The sequence below is a fragment of the Poromitra crassiceps genome (assembly GCF_964638095.1).
Source record: "Poromitra crassiceps genome assembly, chromosome: 4".
NCBI classification, from domain to species: domain Eukaryota; kingdom Metazoa; phylum Chordata; class Actinopteri; order Beryciformes; family Melamphaidae; genus Poromitra; species Poromitra crassiceps.
The window spans coordinates 56259723-56273379 of NC_139626.1; the positions used below are offsets into that span (position 1 = coordinate 56259723).

The 13657-nt window shown below is 43.1% G+C and overlaps 1 protein-coding gene across 1 annotated transcript; it reads left to right on the forward strand.

The window, feature by feature from the left end:
* Positions 1–8359: 8359 nt before the first annotated feature.
* Positions 8360–13312, forward strand: LOC310774840 (V-type proton ATPase subunit e 2-like; the record flags this gene model as incomplete). The annotated part of the gene is made up of 3 exons (XM_083634982.1): positions 8360–8463; positions 12426–12473; positions 13219–13312. The coding sequence occupies 3 exons, from the start codon at positions 8360–8362 to the stop codon at positions 13310–13312; spliced, it is 246 nt and encodes an 81-aa protein (XP_083491108.1).
* Positions 13313–13657: the final 345 nt, after the last annotated feature.

Consider the following 13657-nt stretch of genomic DNA (forward strand, 5'->3'; position numbering starts at 1 on the left):
ATAAATGTTCTATTCAAATTCAAATGTTCTGTTAAAAAATAAATACATGGGAGGTACGGTGGTGCAGTGGTAAGCACTATCGCCTCACAGCTCGAAGGTCGTGGGTTCGATTCCCACCTGGGGACGAGGTGAGCGCTGAAGGAATGGGTGCCCGTCCGCATGTCTTCGAGTGCCCACCGCCCGGGTGGGGTCGGCAAAAGGGCCTTTCTGTGTGGAGTTTGCATGTTCTCCCCGTGCCTCCCGGGGGTTTCCTTCATATAGGAACCCCCTTCACAAAAACATGCAATATCCTGGTTGCTAATGTGGTTCCTCCTCTGGTCGTTAAGGGCGCCTGTTCAGAGGGAGGGGAACTGGTTGGAATAGCGTGAACCTCCCACGTGCTATGTCCTACCGGTGAAGCTTCCTCTGTCAGGTGAAAAGAAGCGGCTGGCTGACTGCCCATGTCTCGGAGGAAGCATGGAGCCGGTCTCGGCTCTCCCCAGATCGGCAGAGGATGGAGTAGCAACCAGGATTGAGAAATCAAGTGAGCACTAATGGGGGATAAAATGGGATAAAAAAAATCGGGGAAAAAAAAAAAAAAAAAAAAAACATCTTGTTCTATTCAAAATGTGCAATCTATGCATTTCTAAAATTTGCCTTGACCCAAAAAGGCAGATTTTCGTATTTTTCACATGCTGTGTTACACCCCTAAATCTCAATAGATTTTCCCAAAACTTTGCCAAAAGTCATTTTATGTGTCTCATAACAAAATGCAACCCCAGACAGTTTGATATGTTGAGATTTCATTTTTGCATTGCAATTTGATGCACCCTAACATGCATGCAAGGCTACCTCGCTAATTCAGTTTCATGATTCCAACCAGCAATGAGATTATTTCATTTTATTTATTTTAGATCATGTATGATAATGTAAGTCTTTATGTTGACTGTGCGTGCGTCTACTCTGTACGGCTTATACTGTCCTCAATGTTGAAGGTTCATACTAGAACTTGCATTGCGAGGCTGCGTTGCAGTTAACGCTAATTCAGTTTGATGATTTCAACCAACGATGAGACAGGTACGGTATATATTTTATATGTTACGATAATGTATGTTTACCCAGAACACACTGCATTAAGCGGTAATGGGACATACACCACAGGATTCAGGAAGCTTGTGATAAATACAATAAGAGGCACTTGCTACGGGCACTTACACACACACTACAGGTTAAAACTATACTATACTATATACTATACAAAAATTGGCGTTCAATAATTGTAGTCATTGCATGTGGAGTACACGTCACTGTGACTATCTGGTGACACCACCAAATAAATTGTCAGTCAAATGTCGTTTTATTCAACTAAAACACAAAAGACACCTACATGTGGTGTTTTCAAAGCAATAAGATCAATAGTAGGCTACGTGTTTTACAAGAGACAGTATAGATGCTACTACGGGGGAACGTGGAGAGAACGTCACCTTGTGGCCGGCAGCGGCATGACTTTCTGGGTAGATGCTAAACCACAATTCTATCGTCTGGTGACGTCGCGGTCAAGACGATGTTTGTTGGGTATGGCTAGTGTGCAGTGTTGCCAATTTAGCGCTTTTGGCGCTAGGCTATATTTAGCTACTTTTCAGACCCCCAAGCGCTTTTATTTCAAAAATGTGCCTAGCGCCAAATCTGACTACTTTTTCTGACATGGGGATGTAGGCTAAATGTGTTGAATTGAACGGATTTTGCCTTTAAATTGGTGCGGCTGCTGCTGGGTTTTCTCTCTCTCTCTCATCTGCTGTCTGACACACACAGCGCTTCAGTGGAGCTTCTTTCCTCCGCTGAGAGAGCAGCAGGATAGGGTTTACTTGTTCACTTTACAACCATACAGTCAATAAGTACAACGGCTACGCTGAGGTGTGTTTTTTTAAGCATATTTCGATATGCAAATTAGCATGTGACGTCATTTAGCGCCTTCTAGCGCCTTTCTGAGCAGCCAATACCGCCTTTGCTTGAAAAAGAGTTTGCAACACTAGTGTGGGGTTTAAGGACTACACAGGGATACTCACCTTGCTTTGCCCTTTGCCCTTTAGGCTACCTAAATGACAGGAGGCCAGGGGCCAGTTAATAAACAGACATTGTAGGTGTAGGTTTTTTGGTCATCAGCCGGAGTTTCTGACAATGGGCTACATGCACAACTCCACTACTTCCTGAAATTAGTACAGCTTCTTTATTTCCTGTCATTGGATGAACTGATTAATGTCAGGTGTGCTGCAGTCACAACAATGATCAGGCACACCTGATTCATCCAATAGTGATGACAGGAAATAAAGAAGCTGTAGGCTAATTTCAGGAAGTAAAGAAGTTGTGCATGTATAGTGCACACACAGTATAGTTAAGTTAAGTTAAGTTAGTTAAGTAGGCTACCTGGGCAGCAAGGTGGCTATATTTGACAATTTAGCAGCACCTCAGTTAAACTTTATTTAACGTTTGTTTTCATTGTGAATTAGAAAATGATCAGGGGGCCACATTGCACCCTATCGCGGGCTGCATCTGGCCCCCGGGCCGCAAGTTGAGTAGCCTATCAGTTAAGATGGGTTCAGATGTAGGCCTACCTTACCTCTCCGTGGTGCAACTAAACAGACACAACTTTAGTGTCAAACTAACTAGTTTGAACGTAGCAGTTAGTGTGGACTTTACACTTGTTCGACTTGTTCGCGGACGACTCAGCCCTGCTGGTCTCCGACAAGAACAAGTTACAGGTTGAAAAAACCCTCAGCTCAGAACTCGGCAAAATCTGCACCTGGCTCGCTGATAACAAACTATCATTACACCTGGGTAAAACAGAGTCCATTCTCTTCGGATCAAATAACAAACTCAGCAAGACCGACGGCTTCTCAGTTACAGTGGGTGACAATATTGTCACAAGGAAAGATGAAATTAAATACCTGGGTTCCATCCTAGAGGCAAATCTTTCCTGTGACAAAATGGCATCCAATGTAATCAAAAAAGTCAACCAACGAACTAGATTCTTGTACCGGATCTCCTCTCTGGTAAACAAGAATACCCTGAAGACTCTGGCAGGAGCACTCATTCAAGGGTACTACAACTATGCTTGCACCTCGTGGTACCAAAGCACATCAAAGGCGCTAAAAACAAGATTACAAACATCACAAAACAAACTGGTCAGACTACTACTTGACCTTACTCCTAGAACCCACCTCACCCCTGCCCACTTTGACTACCTAGGATGGCTTAGAGTAGACGACAGAGTACAGCAACTTGCAATGGGCCTGGTCTACAAGATACACTACACCACACAGGTACCCATGTACATGTCGAAATACTTCTCAAAGGTCAGTGAGTACCACGCCCACAACACCAGAGGGAGTTCCACAAACCATGTGCAACCCAGATTCGGCACAAACAAGGGACTAAACACATTTCGCAATTATGCCACAACAATGTGGAACGCCCTACCCACAGCCGTAAAAAGATGTGCATCCCTACCCACATTCAAAACCGCTCTTAGAGAGCACCTACGGGAGGCTGCAATTCGAAACTGGCCACCGTAAATGTCCAAACCTACCCCCCCCCCCCCCCCTCCTAATGTACAGTCTCCTCCCCATCACATATGTATATATTCTCTGTTAGGATCTATGGGTAACAGTACTGTATATTTGCATATCGTATGTCACAAATGTAACAGTACTATATACCTGTATGTCATGTAGGTCATGCTGTATGTCATGATGTAGGCTATGTATTGTATTAGGGCCCTATGCCATAAATGTCATGATGTCATGTATGTTGTGTGTGTCATAAATGTCACTATGAATTGAAAATGGGGGACCCTGATGTAAACAAGACAAACGTCTTTCTCTGGTCTGCATCCCCTTAACAATTGTGTGTATTGAGCCGTACTGTATTGTACCCAATCTGCAATCTGTTAAATAAAGTTTTCATTCATTCATTCATTCATTCACACGCTAAACAAGAGAGAACTTACGTTCAGCTGGTGCAACAGGCTGCAGGGAATCCAGTGTCAACGAAACTTTCCGTGGATCAACACTTCGGTTACTTTTCTGTTGACTAATATAATATTGCGGCTGACAGGTGATCACAATAACAAAAGCCGGGGGCAGCAGGCAGATCGGTACAAGTCCAGTCCAGTTGCTCCATTTAACACTCTTTATCCCATATCACAGGCTGCGCGAGCAGCGCGACCAAATCCAATAAATGGCTGCTTCCAAGCGCCTTGCAAAGTTAAGAGAGTGAAAAGTCTGGCAATAAACTCAGACATAAATGATCCATAGCAAGCGATTGCGGTGAACAGAAAATTCCACTCCGTGGCTCACGCTGCACCGATTGACAAAACCAACACCCGAGGTGTGAACCAGGTGAGTGCAATAGGTTGAGGCGATGTCTCCTCACGCTGGCTCGACAGCCTGGCTGGGGGCGTGGTGAGGGTGGGGTAAATCCCCCGTTCTATGCAATTTACAATTTACAAACAACAATTTAGCTGCGCCAGCCGTATAACATTTTGTGGGCGTTTCCACACATACCGACTGTCTCTACAGAAAGGCAAAGTGACCGCCTACTTGCTGCTTCAGAACTGTAGGCTACCAGATATTTTTATCCGCCATTTAGCCTACTTTCTAATAGACATTTTGTAAAATGCTTATAAACAAATGTTTTTACTTAGTCAAACCAAACGGTTCAGCTATATTTAGAATCGGGAGAGACCATAGCAGGGTGACGTCACTTGCCAGTTGCCACCCAGAAATGCGGAACCCCGCGGCAGTTAATAGACCAAATCAGCGGGGTGTTTACATTTACTTCCGGGTACCCCTGGGTCCACACATTATAATGGCAGTGGACGGCACAAACTGACGTGTTGAAGACAAAAACAGACAAAGAAGACAAAAATGGTTCGTCCGTGTTGTGTTGTTGTCATAACAACACTTTCACTAACGTTAGTGGAGACCAGACTAGCTAATTTACCTGTTGGACCAGACTAGAGTAGACTTGAAGCTAAATTAAATTGACGTGGCGTCAGTAGCTCTGTCTGTACCAGGCTCTTTCTCGCCGAGAAGAGCCTGGTGACGCGAGGTTACTCTGTCTGTAACGTAAAAAAACAGCGAGTTTGACTGACAAACAAACGTTATTAGCTAGCTAACACTACATAAAACAAACACAGAAGAAAGGCTAGATACGTCGGACAAGCATGTTTACCAACCGTTTAACCATTTAAATTGAAAGTAGTCGGCCGAAAACAACGAGAGGGTTTGACAGCATTTATTTGACAACACGCACATTTAAACCTGCCGCCTTCCCCAAGTGGTACCCGGAAGTAAATTTGTTTACATGGTGACGTCACGGTGATTTGGTCTATAGTAGATGAGTTGTGCCAAACAAATGTTAATACCGGTATCTCAAAAACTATAGCCTACATGACATCGCTTAGCCTTTATTTTTGACATTCTGAGTGAGAGCAGAAGTAGCTGGAAACAATGGAAACAAGCCCTTGGGCTTTATTGTGTTTTATTCCTTTTGATCAATATTTTTGTTGTATTGTCTTGCACAATTCTGCTATTATTGTATCAATAAAGTTATCAATCAATCAATTATCAAAAGCTCAAGAGTTTGATGCATGTTGTGTTAAAGTTGTGTGAACTGTCGCAGTTTTTAAAATGTAAACAGAGTTAACTGGCTAGAGTCAGCCACTCAAGCCTCGCGCAACTTGGGCTCCATAGGGTTCCATTGCCGTTGCCACCCAGTGACGCGGTTTGTTTACCAAAATGCTGCTCAGCTGATCCCTCATATTACTTGAAAACCACAAAGTGCACGCCCACAGTGACACTGTGAAAATTGAATTTGCAAACAGAATCAAAAAGCAAAAATAATAAAAGTCGGACCCCATTTTTCAATTTGGCTATTCCCTTTTTATCATTATTTATTTCGGATTGGAAAAATGCAGATTTAACTTTGAAAAGTAAAATTCAAAGTTAAAAATACAAAAGGGGGTGGTGCAGTGGTAAGCGCTGTCGCCTCATAGCTCGAAGGTCCTGGGTTTGATTCCCACCTGGGACGCTGTGAGCGCTGAAGTGCGTGCCCGTCCGCATGCCCACCGCCCGGGTGGGGTCGTCAAAAGGGCCTTTCTGTGTGGAGTTTGCATGTTCTCCCCGTGCCTCCCGGGGGTTTCCTTCATATAGGAACCCCCTTCACCAAAACATGCAATATCCTGGTTGCTAATGTGGTTCCTCCTCTGGTCGTTAAGGGCGCCTGTTCAGAGGGAGGGGAACTGGTTGGAATAGCGTGAACCTCCCACGTGCTATGTCCTACCAGTGAAGCTTCCTCTGTCAGGTGAAAAGAAGCGGCTGGCTAACTGCCCATGTCTCGGAGGAAGCACAGAGGCAGTTTCGGCTCTCCCCAGAGGGTGGAGTAGCAACCAGGATAAATACATTAAATTAGCACTAATAAAAATGGGATAAAAAAATGGGGGGGGGGCAATACAAAATTGAAAAATGGAAGTCACATGGCCATTTCAGGGTACATCCACATTTCAAGGTACACCCATATAAGGTACGCCCACAGCCAGACAGAAGCACGGGTCATTTTCTGGGCCGAGAAACAATACCTAAAATTGATATCCATAGTATCAATCATGACGTTAGCTAATGCTCTTTAACTGAGCCTAACGCCAGTGGCGATTCTAGAGTCTGTACGGGCCCTAGGCAAAAATTCCCATCCTCATCACCATCATTTTATTAATAACCTGACACCAATGAAAAATACATCAATATTATCATTGGAATTCCTCAAGTTCCTAGGACATATTTTATTAGCCTATTCATAACTTTCATACATGGTTTCAGAAATATCGCGATATTTGAACAGACAGGTCTGTATCACGTGTAGCCTACATAGTTATGTAGGTCTACAACCTTTTTCTGTCGGTCTTTGTGACCATGTCCTTGTGTATGTAAGGCTGAGGGTGCTCAGAGCATAAAGAATTTCATTGTATTATACATTGTATTATACATATGACAATAAACTACTTGAACTTGAACTTGAATATTTGAGAAATATCCCAATTTTTAACATTTACTTTCAGAGACTGCAGCAGCCTCAGTTTTCAAGCCAGAGGGAAGTTTCTGGTATCATATGAAACTAGAAGGCTTAAGGAATCAATTTGTACCAAGCATGTCATGCTAATTTGTCAGGAAAGTAGCTAAATAACACTCCAAAGTTAGACAAAATGTTGGCGAGGGAAAAAAACATTTTCAAAGGGATCCTCTTTTTCACAGCCTAATGTTGGCAGGTGTCTGTGTGTGTGTGTGTGTGTGTGTGTGTGTGTGTGTGTGTGTGTGTGTGTGTGTGTGTGTGTGTGTGTCTGTATTGAACCAGCTAGTAGCCGTATATTGTCATTTAGCCTTTCTGCTGCTATTGCATGGTTAAATCACTTCCACTGGTATACGCAGTGGAAGTGGTCCCTGGGAAATTTGGTTTGGTACGTAGTGGTACTTGGATGGAAAAGTTTAGGAACCCCTGTCTTAGTTCTTATTCTGGCCTTAATTCTGTGTTTGTGCACTGTGAGGGGGGCCCTTCATGTGTCCAGGCCCAGGGGCCCATCATGTAATCTGCCTATATGCCTGAAGCGTTGAAGTTTAAGCATTGCTCTCAGCGAAACTCCCCTGAATATGTGAGACCCTTGCTGTGCACAGGGTCCTCAAGTCAGGATCAATAATAATAATAATAATAATAATAATAATAATTATAATAATAATAATAATAATAATAATAATAATAATAATAATAATAATAATAATAATAATAATAATAAAATAAAAATAATAATAATAATAATAATGATGGTTTTCATCTTCTTAGCCAATTCTCCTTGTCAAAACAATTAACAATATACATTCAGAAATAATAATTTAAGTAATATTGTGATTTTTTTAAATAATACATAGTAGCCTAGATAAACAACAACATAATAAATGATAACAAAATATAAATTAGTAATACATTAATAAATAGGCTAATAACTAAATATATAAATGAATAATAATAAAACAAGTACAAAATTAGAGATAAAATAAATGAGAAAATTATTAAAACTGTGAATGTTTTGGGATACCTTGAGAGGAGAAGAAAAAAACCCCTCAAAGCGCACTGTAATACTGACAGGCACCCGGGTTCAGCCAATCAGCAACACCAATCGCAGCGGCTCAGACCAATCAAGTGCCGTCTCCGCTTTGTGGGCGGGACCAGAGAGCTGCAGCATCCAGGAGGAGCCATTAGATGCGCTTGTTCTTATTTTCCAAGGAGACCCGTAGCATCTTCACTTCTCTATCCGTCTGCGTCTGTGTGAGCCATGGTGTCCCACTCTCTGGCGCTGCCCATGATCTGCTTCACCACGCTGTGGGCACTGGTGGGCGTCGTGGCCCCGTTCTTGGTGCCTAAAGGACCGAACCGGGGGTAAGCTAACCGGGGCTAAGCTAACGTTTAGGTGCCCGTTATCACTGACAGTGACAGGGCTGCACTGTGGTGATGATAATGGTGGTGGTGGTAACAATTTAGTGTCTCCTTCCATGTTATCCGCTTGTAGCCTACTGCATTTACTGGTAGGCTAACGTTACACTGTTAAAAAAAATACATGTAATAATGTGTCGTACTGCTGCATTAGCCTACATCTTTTCAAATGTTACCAGTGTGTTCCTGCATCATGGGGGGTTTGGATGATGGAGGCCGGGTGCGTCATCCTGCCTGCCTCCCTCCCTCCATCCATCTGGATCACCAGGGGTCCTTGAAGGAATTCCAGAGGGTTTCCAGCAGATTTATGCATTTTTAGAATGATGATTTTGATCATAGTTGCTCTGTTGTCTCTCTACCTACAATGTAGTCATGTTGGAATACATATTCTCAGATTTGATCAAATCTCACCCTAATTCAGTCCATACATTGAATGTATGGACTGAGCTCTAAGAGAGCTAATGGATCCCTATTTGACTCTTTTTTTTAACCCCTGCACTGTAAGCGTAATTTTTTTCCGGATGATGGCGAAGGCTGGAGGCACCCTCTCTTGCCTGTGATTGGCCTAGCGTCAAACGGTCATCCAATCACATTCGCTTGGCTATCCTGCCTCTCTTTCTACAGTCTGTCTGTGGTCAGACTCAGTGGGTCAGACAGACAGCAGTTTGGCTTGCTAGCATGCATGAAAGACGCCACTGTGTGTTTATGTTTTTGATATAGTCTGGTCTCTGGTTTATAATGCTGCCGCTACTCTTGGCAGTGCACGTATGTAGCCTACAGACAAATAAAAAAGGAAAAGATAAAAGATTCATGAGAATTATTCAAGGGTGGTATAAAAACAGTGTCAATGCCCATTTACAGTGAACTTTAATTCAACTCATTCTAACACAAGAGTGACATGTATTTGAATTGAAATATTAATCAGAGCAACAATGTGATGAAATTTAGAATGACAAGAAAAAAATACACGTCTGTGTAATAGGCTATTAGGCCTAAATAACTCAGTTATATGGTTTGCAATTGTAATGTTCAATATAAGTATCTCATGCTTGTTGATTTAATGATTGTTTTGCACCTGCTGCTCACGTTATGAACAAATGCTTAGATGACCCTAGCCTTAGCAACAACTAACTGCAGTCATGTATGAATGTTAGCTGTCTGTCCAGCAAACACTAATATTTATAGGAATCATGCTTGGAAGTAGCCTACTTTTCCCCCCGCTGCATCACGAATGAAAGTATATTTAGGCTCGTTTGATACTTCTGGCTTGCCTGGAAAGAAGGCGAGAGCGGCCGAGTACAGTCAGCCAATCAGAGGCAGAGAGGGGCGGGTCATGTCTTTGCCTAGCCTTCCCCATCATGGGAAAAAAAATATTGCGCACTGTAAAGCATCTTTGAGTTTTTAGAAAAGCACTCTATAAATTAAATGTATTATTATTATGTTTTTTTTATATGATTTTGTCTCTGAACTCAGAAACTATTACATTATCTAACATTAACTATGTTATTCTTCTTCCTTCATATAGGAACCCCCTTCACCAAAACATGCAATATCCTGGTTGCTAATGTGGTTCCTCCTCTGGTCGTTAAGGGCGCCTGTTCGGAGGGAGGGGAACTGGTTGGAATAGCGTGAACCTCCCACGTGCTATGTCCTACCAGTGAAGCTTCCCCTGTCAGGTGAAAAGAAGCGGCTGGCTAACTGCCCATGTCTCGGAGGAAGCATGGAGCCAGTTTCGTCTCTCCCCAGATCGGCAGAGGGTGGAGTAGCAACCAGGATAAATAAATTAAATTAGCACTAATGGGGGATAAAAATGGGATAAAAAATCAGATTTTTTTAAAATAAAAAAACAAAAACAAACTGTTATTCTTCAAAATTGAATAATGGGTAAATTCATCAATTTATCAAATTTGCTGAGGGGGTCCTCAAGGGCCCCTGGTGGTCCCTGGACCACACGTTGAGAACCACTGAGCTGTAAAACAAGCAGCAGCTCGCTAGAACCACTAAGAACCACTGAGCTGTAAAACAAGCAGCAGCTCGCTAAAACCACTAAGAACCACTGAGCTGTAAAACAAGCAGCAGCTCACTAGAACTAGGGATGTTCATCAATAATCGATAATCGATAATTGATCGTTGAGGAATGAATTCGATTGACGTGGAATTTTTTTAGATTATTGTTTTTGTTTTTCTGTTTTTTTTTTGCGGACTAGGTTTGGGTGGAATTCGTTCCTCCTCGCCCCACTCCATTGCACAGCCGACTAACGTGAGGTGGAGCTTCATATAGTCTCTAGTTTTCTGGCTGGGCGGGGGCCTTTGTGCCAACAAAACTGTTTTAAACATGGGTAATTCACAACGGCATGCGCCGCGGACACAAACAAACGCACCCAGCGGTCTGCGGACCTCAGCGAGGCTGTTATAACTATGACACTTCGTACACTTCTCTCCTAATTTTCAACAAAGTGTGAGTAACGGTACACGTGTTTAAGTGAATTCAAGTCGTTTTATTTGTTTATAACGTTATGAACTATGAAGTAGCAGCAGTCAGCATGGACTCAGCTAGCCTTTAGCTGCTAACGCCCACCTGAATCAATTCACACACATCTCGGCAAATAATAATATCCACGCGTCGGGCACTGAGAGCAGCTGGATGGAACTCGACCATCAGGACAGATGAGGTTTTTGTTGCGAGTTTATAAGCCTGGAAGCCGCGGCCGGTGAGCTGCCTGAGTCCTACTTTCAAAATGTGAGTACAGTAGCCTAGCTAGCTAGTGACTGTGACTGCTAAGGGCGGCTGTGTGACTGTGGTTGTCAACGTTACTGCAGGCGCGCTCATGACGTTTTGACTCTTGTGCTGTCAGCTAAGCTGGAAGATGCCGATTGCATCATGTAACCTGACATGTAACATGTTTGTTTACCTGGCCACAGCGCTAGTGTCTGATATTCTTACTACACAGCGGCATCGCCATTATACCTGGCCGAGAACGCGCAACGTTATTACCAGACCAGAGTTAATTTTTTTAATTAATTATTATTATTATTATTATTAATATTACGCTATCGATAATCGATAATTGATCGTTTATTTTCCCGAATTTCGATTATTCAAAATGAACATCCCTAGCTAGAACCACTAGCCACTTCTGTCTGTTATTGTTGTTGTTGTATTTGAATTTAAAAAAAGTGTGAGTCATACAGGTTAAAACAACAGTGATGCTGACTCAGTACAGTCAGGCTACACACACTCCTGTGTGTGTGTGTGTGTGTGTGTGTGTGTGTGTGTGTGTGTGTGTGTGTGTGTGTGTGTGTGTGTGTGTGTGTGTGTGTGTGTGTGTGTGTGCATGCATAACTGCCAACATTAGGCTGTGAAGAAGATGATTTTCTGGGGTATCAGTAATGCTTCAAGTCCATGGAGACTCTGTCAGTAATGAGAAAAATGCTTGTGCTACCTTATCAAACAATGCTAACGTTACCTTACCTGTAAAGAGGAGACATGTGGGTACTCATAGAACCAATAGATACAGTCGGTCTGTGTGGGGACGCCCACAAAATGTTGCTACAGCTGCCGTGCGAGACTAGACGTTTGGGGGAAAAACCCCATATATCTCAATGGGCTGACTCACCAAAGGACGGTGCTGCGGCTCTACACTACAGCAGGTACATAAACGTCTGTTCAGATGTGCGTTTACTGTGGTGGTTGAATCCCCGATCCTGTCTGCCTGGGCTGGGCTAGCAGCTAAATGCTAACTATGCTGGCTGGGAAGAACGGGAGGATTTCCCCCATGCTGACCCATTGACCACGCGTCTATGACGAGACGCCGCCTGAATGCATTCTCATTCAGATATCTTGAGGTGAGAGGTCAAGGGATCGCTTTGAAAACAGCGTTTAAAATACCCTGCTCTCTGTGTCACAGGGTGATCATCACCAGTCTGATCCTCACCGCCATCTGCTGCTACCTGTTGTGAGTACACACTCTCTACACGCACACGCACACAGACTCACACCAACAGACACACACACGTACAACACACACGCACGCACGCACGCACGCACAGTTCCGGGAAAAGTATACAACATTTATATTTACCCACTGAAATGAAGTTTGGTGTTGTCCAGAATCCCTGACAGCGATATCAACACAAGTGATTTCAAATCATTGAAATAGAAGCAGCTGTATCCATATGACAGATTAACGATTATACAGCTGTGATGATTAGTCGTAATTGATTAATTGGACTAATTGATTATTAGTCCATCGACAAAAAATGTATCGCCAAACACTTTTTTTAATCGATTAATCGTTTACTTTAGACTAATTTCTCAGAACTAAGAAATACTGAAATTCTCTCGTTCCAGCTTCTTAGATGTGAATATTTTCTGGTGTCTTTAGTCTTCTGTGACAGTAAACTGATTCTCTTTGGGTTGTGGGCTGTTGCTCAGAACAAGAGAAGACATTTGACGATGTTACCTTGGGCTTTATCACTAAATATCATTTAGTGATATTTTATAGACCAAACGACTAATCGATTAGTCGAGAAAATAATCAACAGATTAATCGATAATGAGAATAATCATTAGTTGCAGCCCTAAAATATTACACGCACTCTGTCTCTCTCTCCCCCTCCCTCCCTCTCTCTCTCTCTCCATCCCTCTCTCTCTCTCCCTCTCTCCCTCTCTCTCTCTCCCTCTCTCTCTCTCTCTCTCAGCTGGTTGATAGCGATCTTGGCCCAGGCTAACCCTCTGTTCGGTCCTCAGCTGAAGAATGAGACTATATGGTATCTGCGTTACTTCTGGGAGTAAACACGGTGAGTCCTGTCACAACAACTACAGCTTTCAGATGCCGAACAATGATTTAACAAGGCTAGGTAGGCTAGGTCAGGACGTAGCATATGGCTAGCGCGATAAAGCGATCGGCACTCAAATCGACACACAAGTTGGACTGGACAAAGCCAGATATCGGGCCCGCTAGCGCTGGCCAAAAACAGCCGAAGTGGCTGCCGCAAACCGTTTCATTTCACTTCCTGATGACACCGGCCCGCAGACAGACTAATCATCAAGACAACACTCGCCGATTCACTCTGCTTTCAAGCGAGACTACTCTGCGTTGGTCTCGTCTAATATTAGAGGTAAGATGTGAGGCATCGA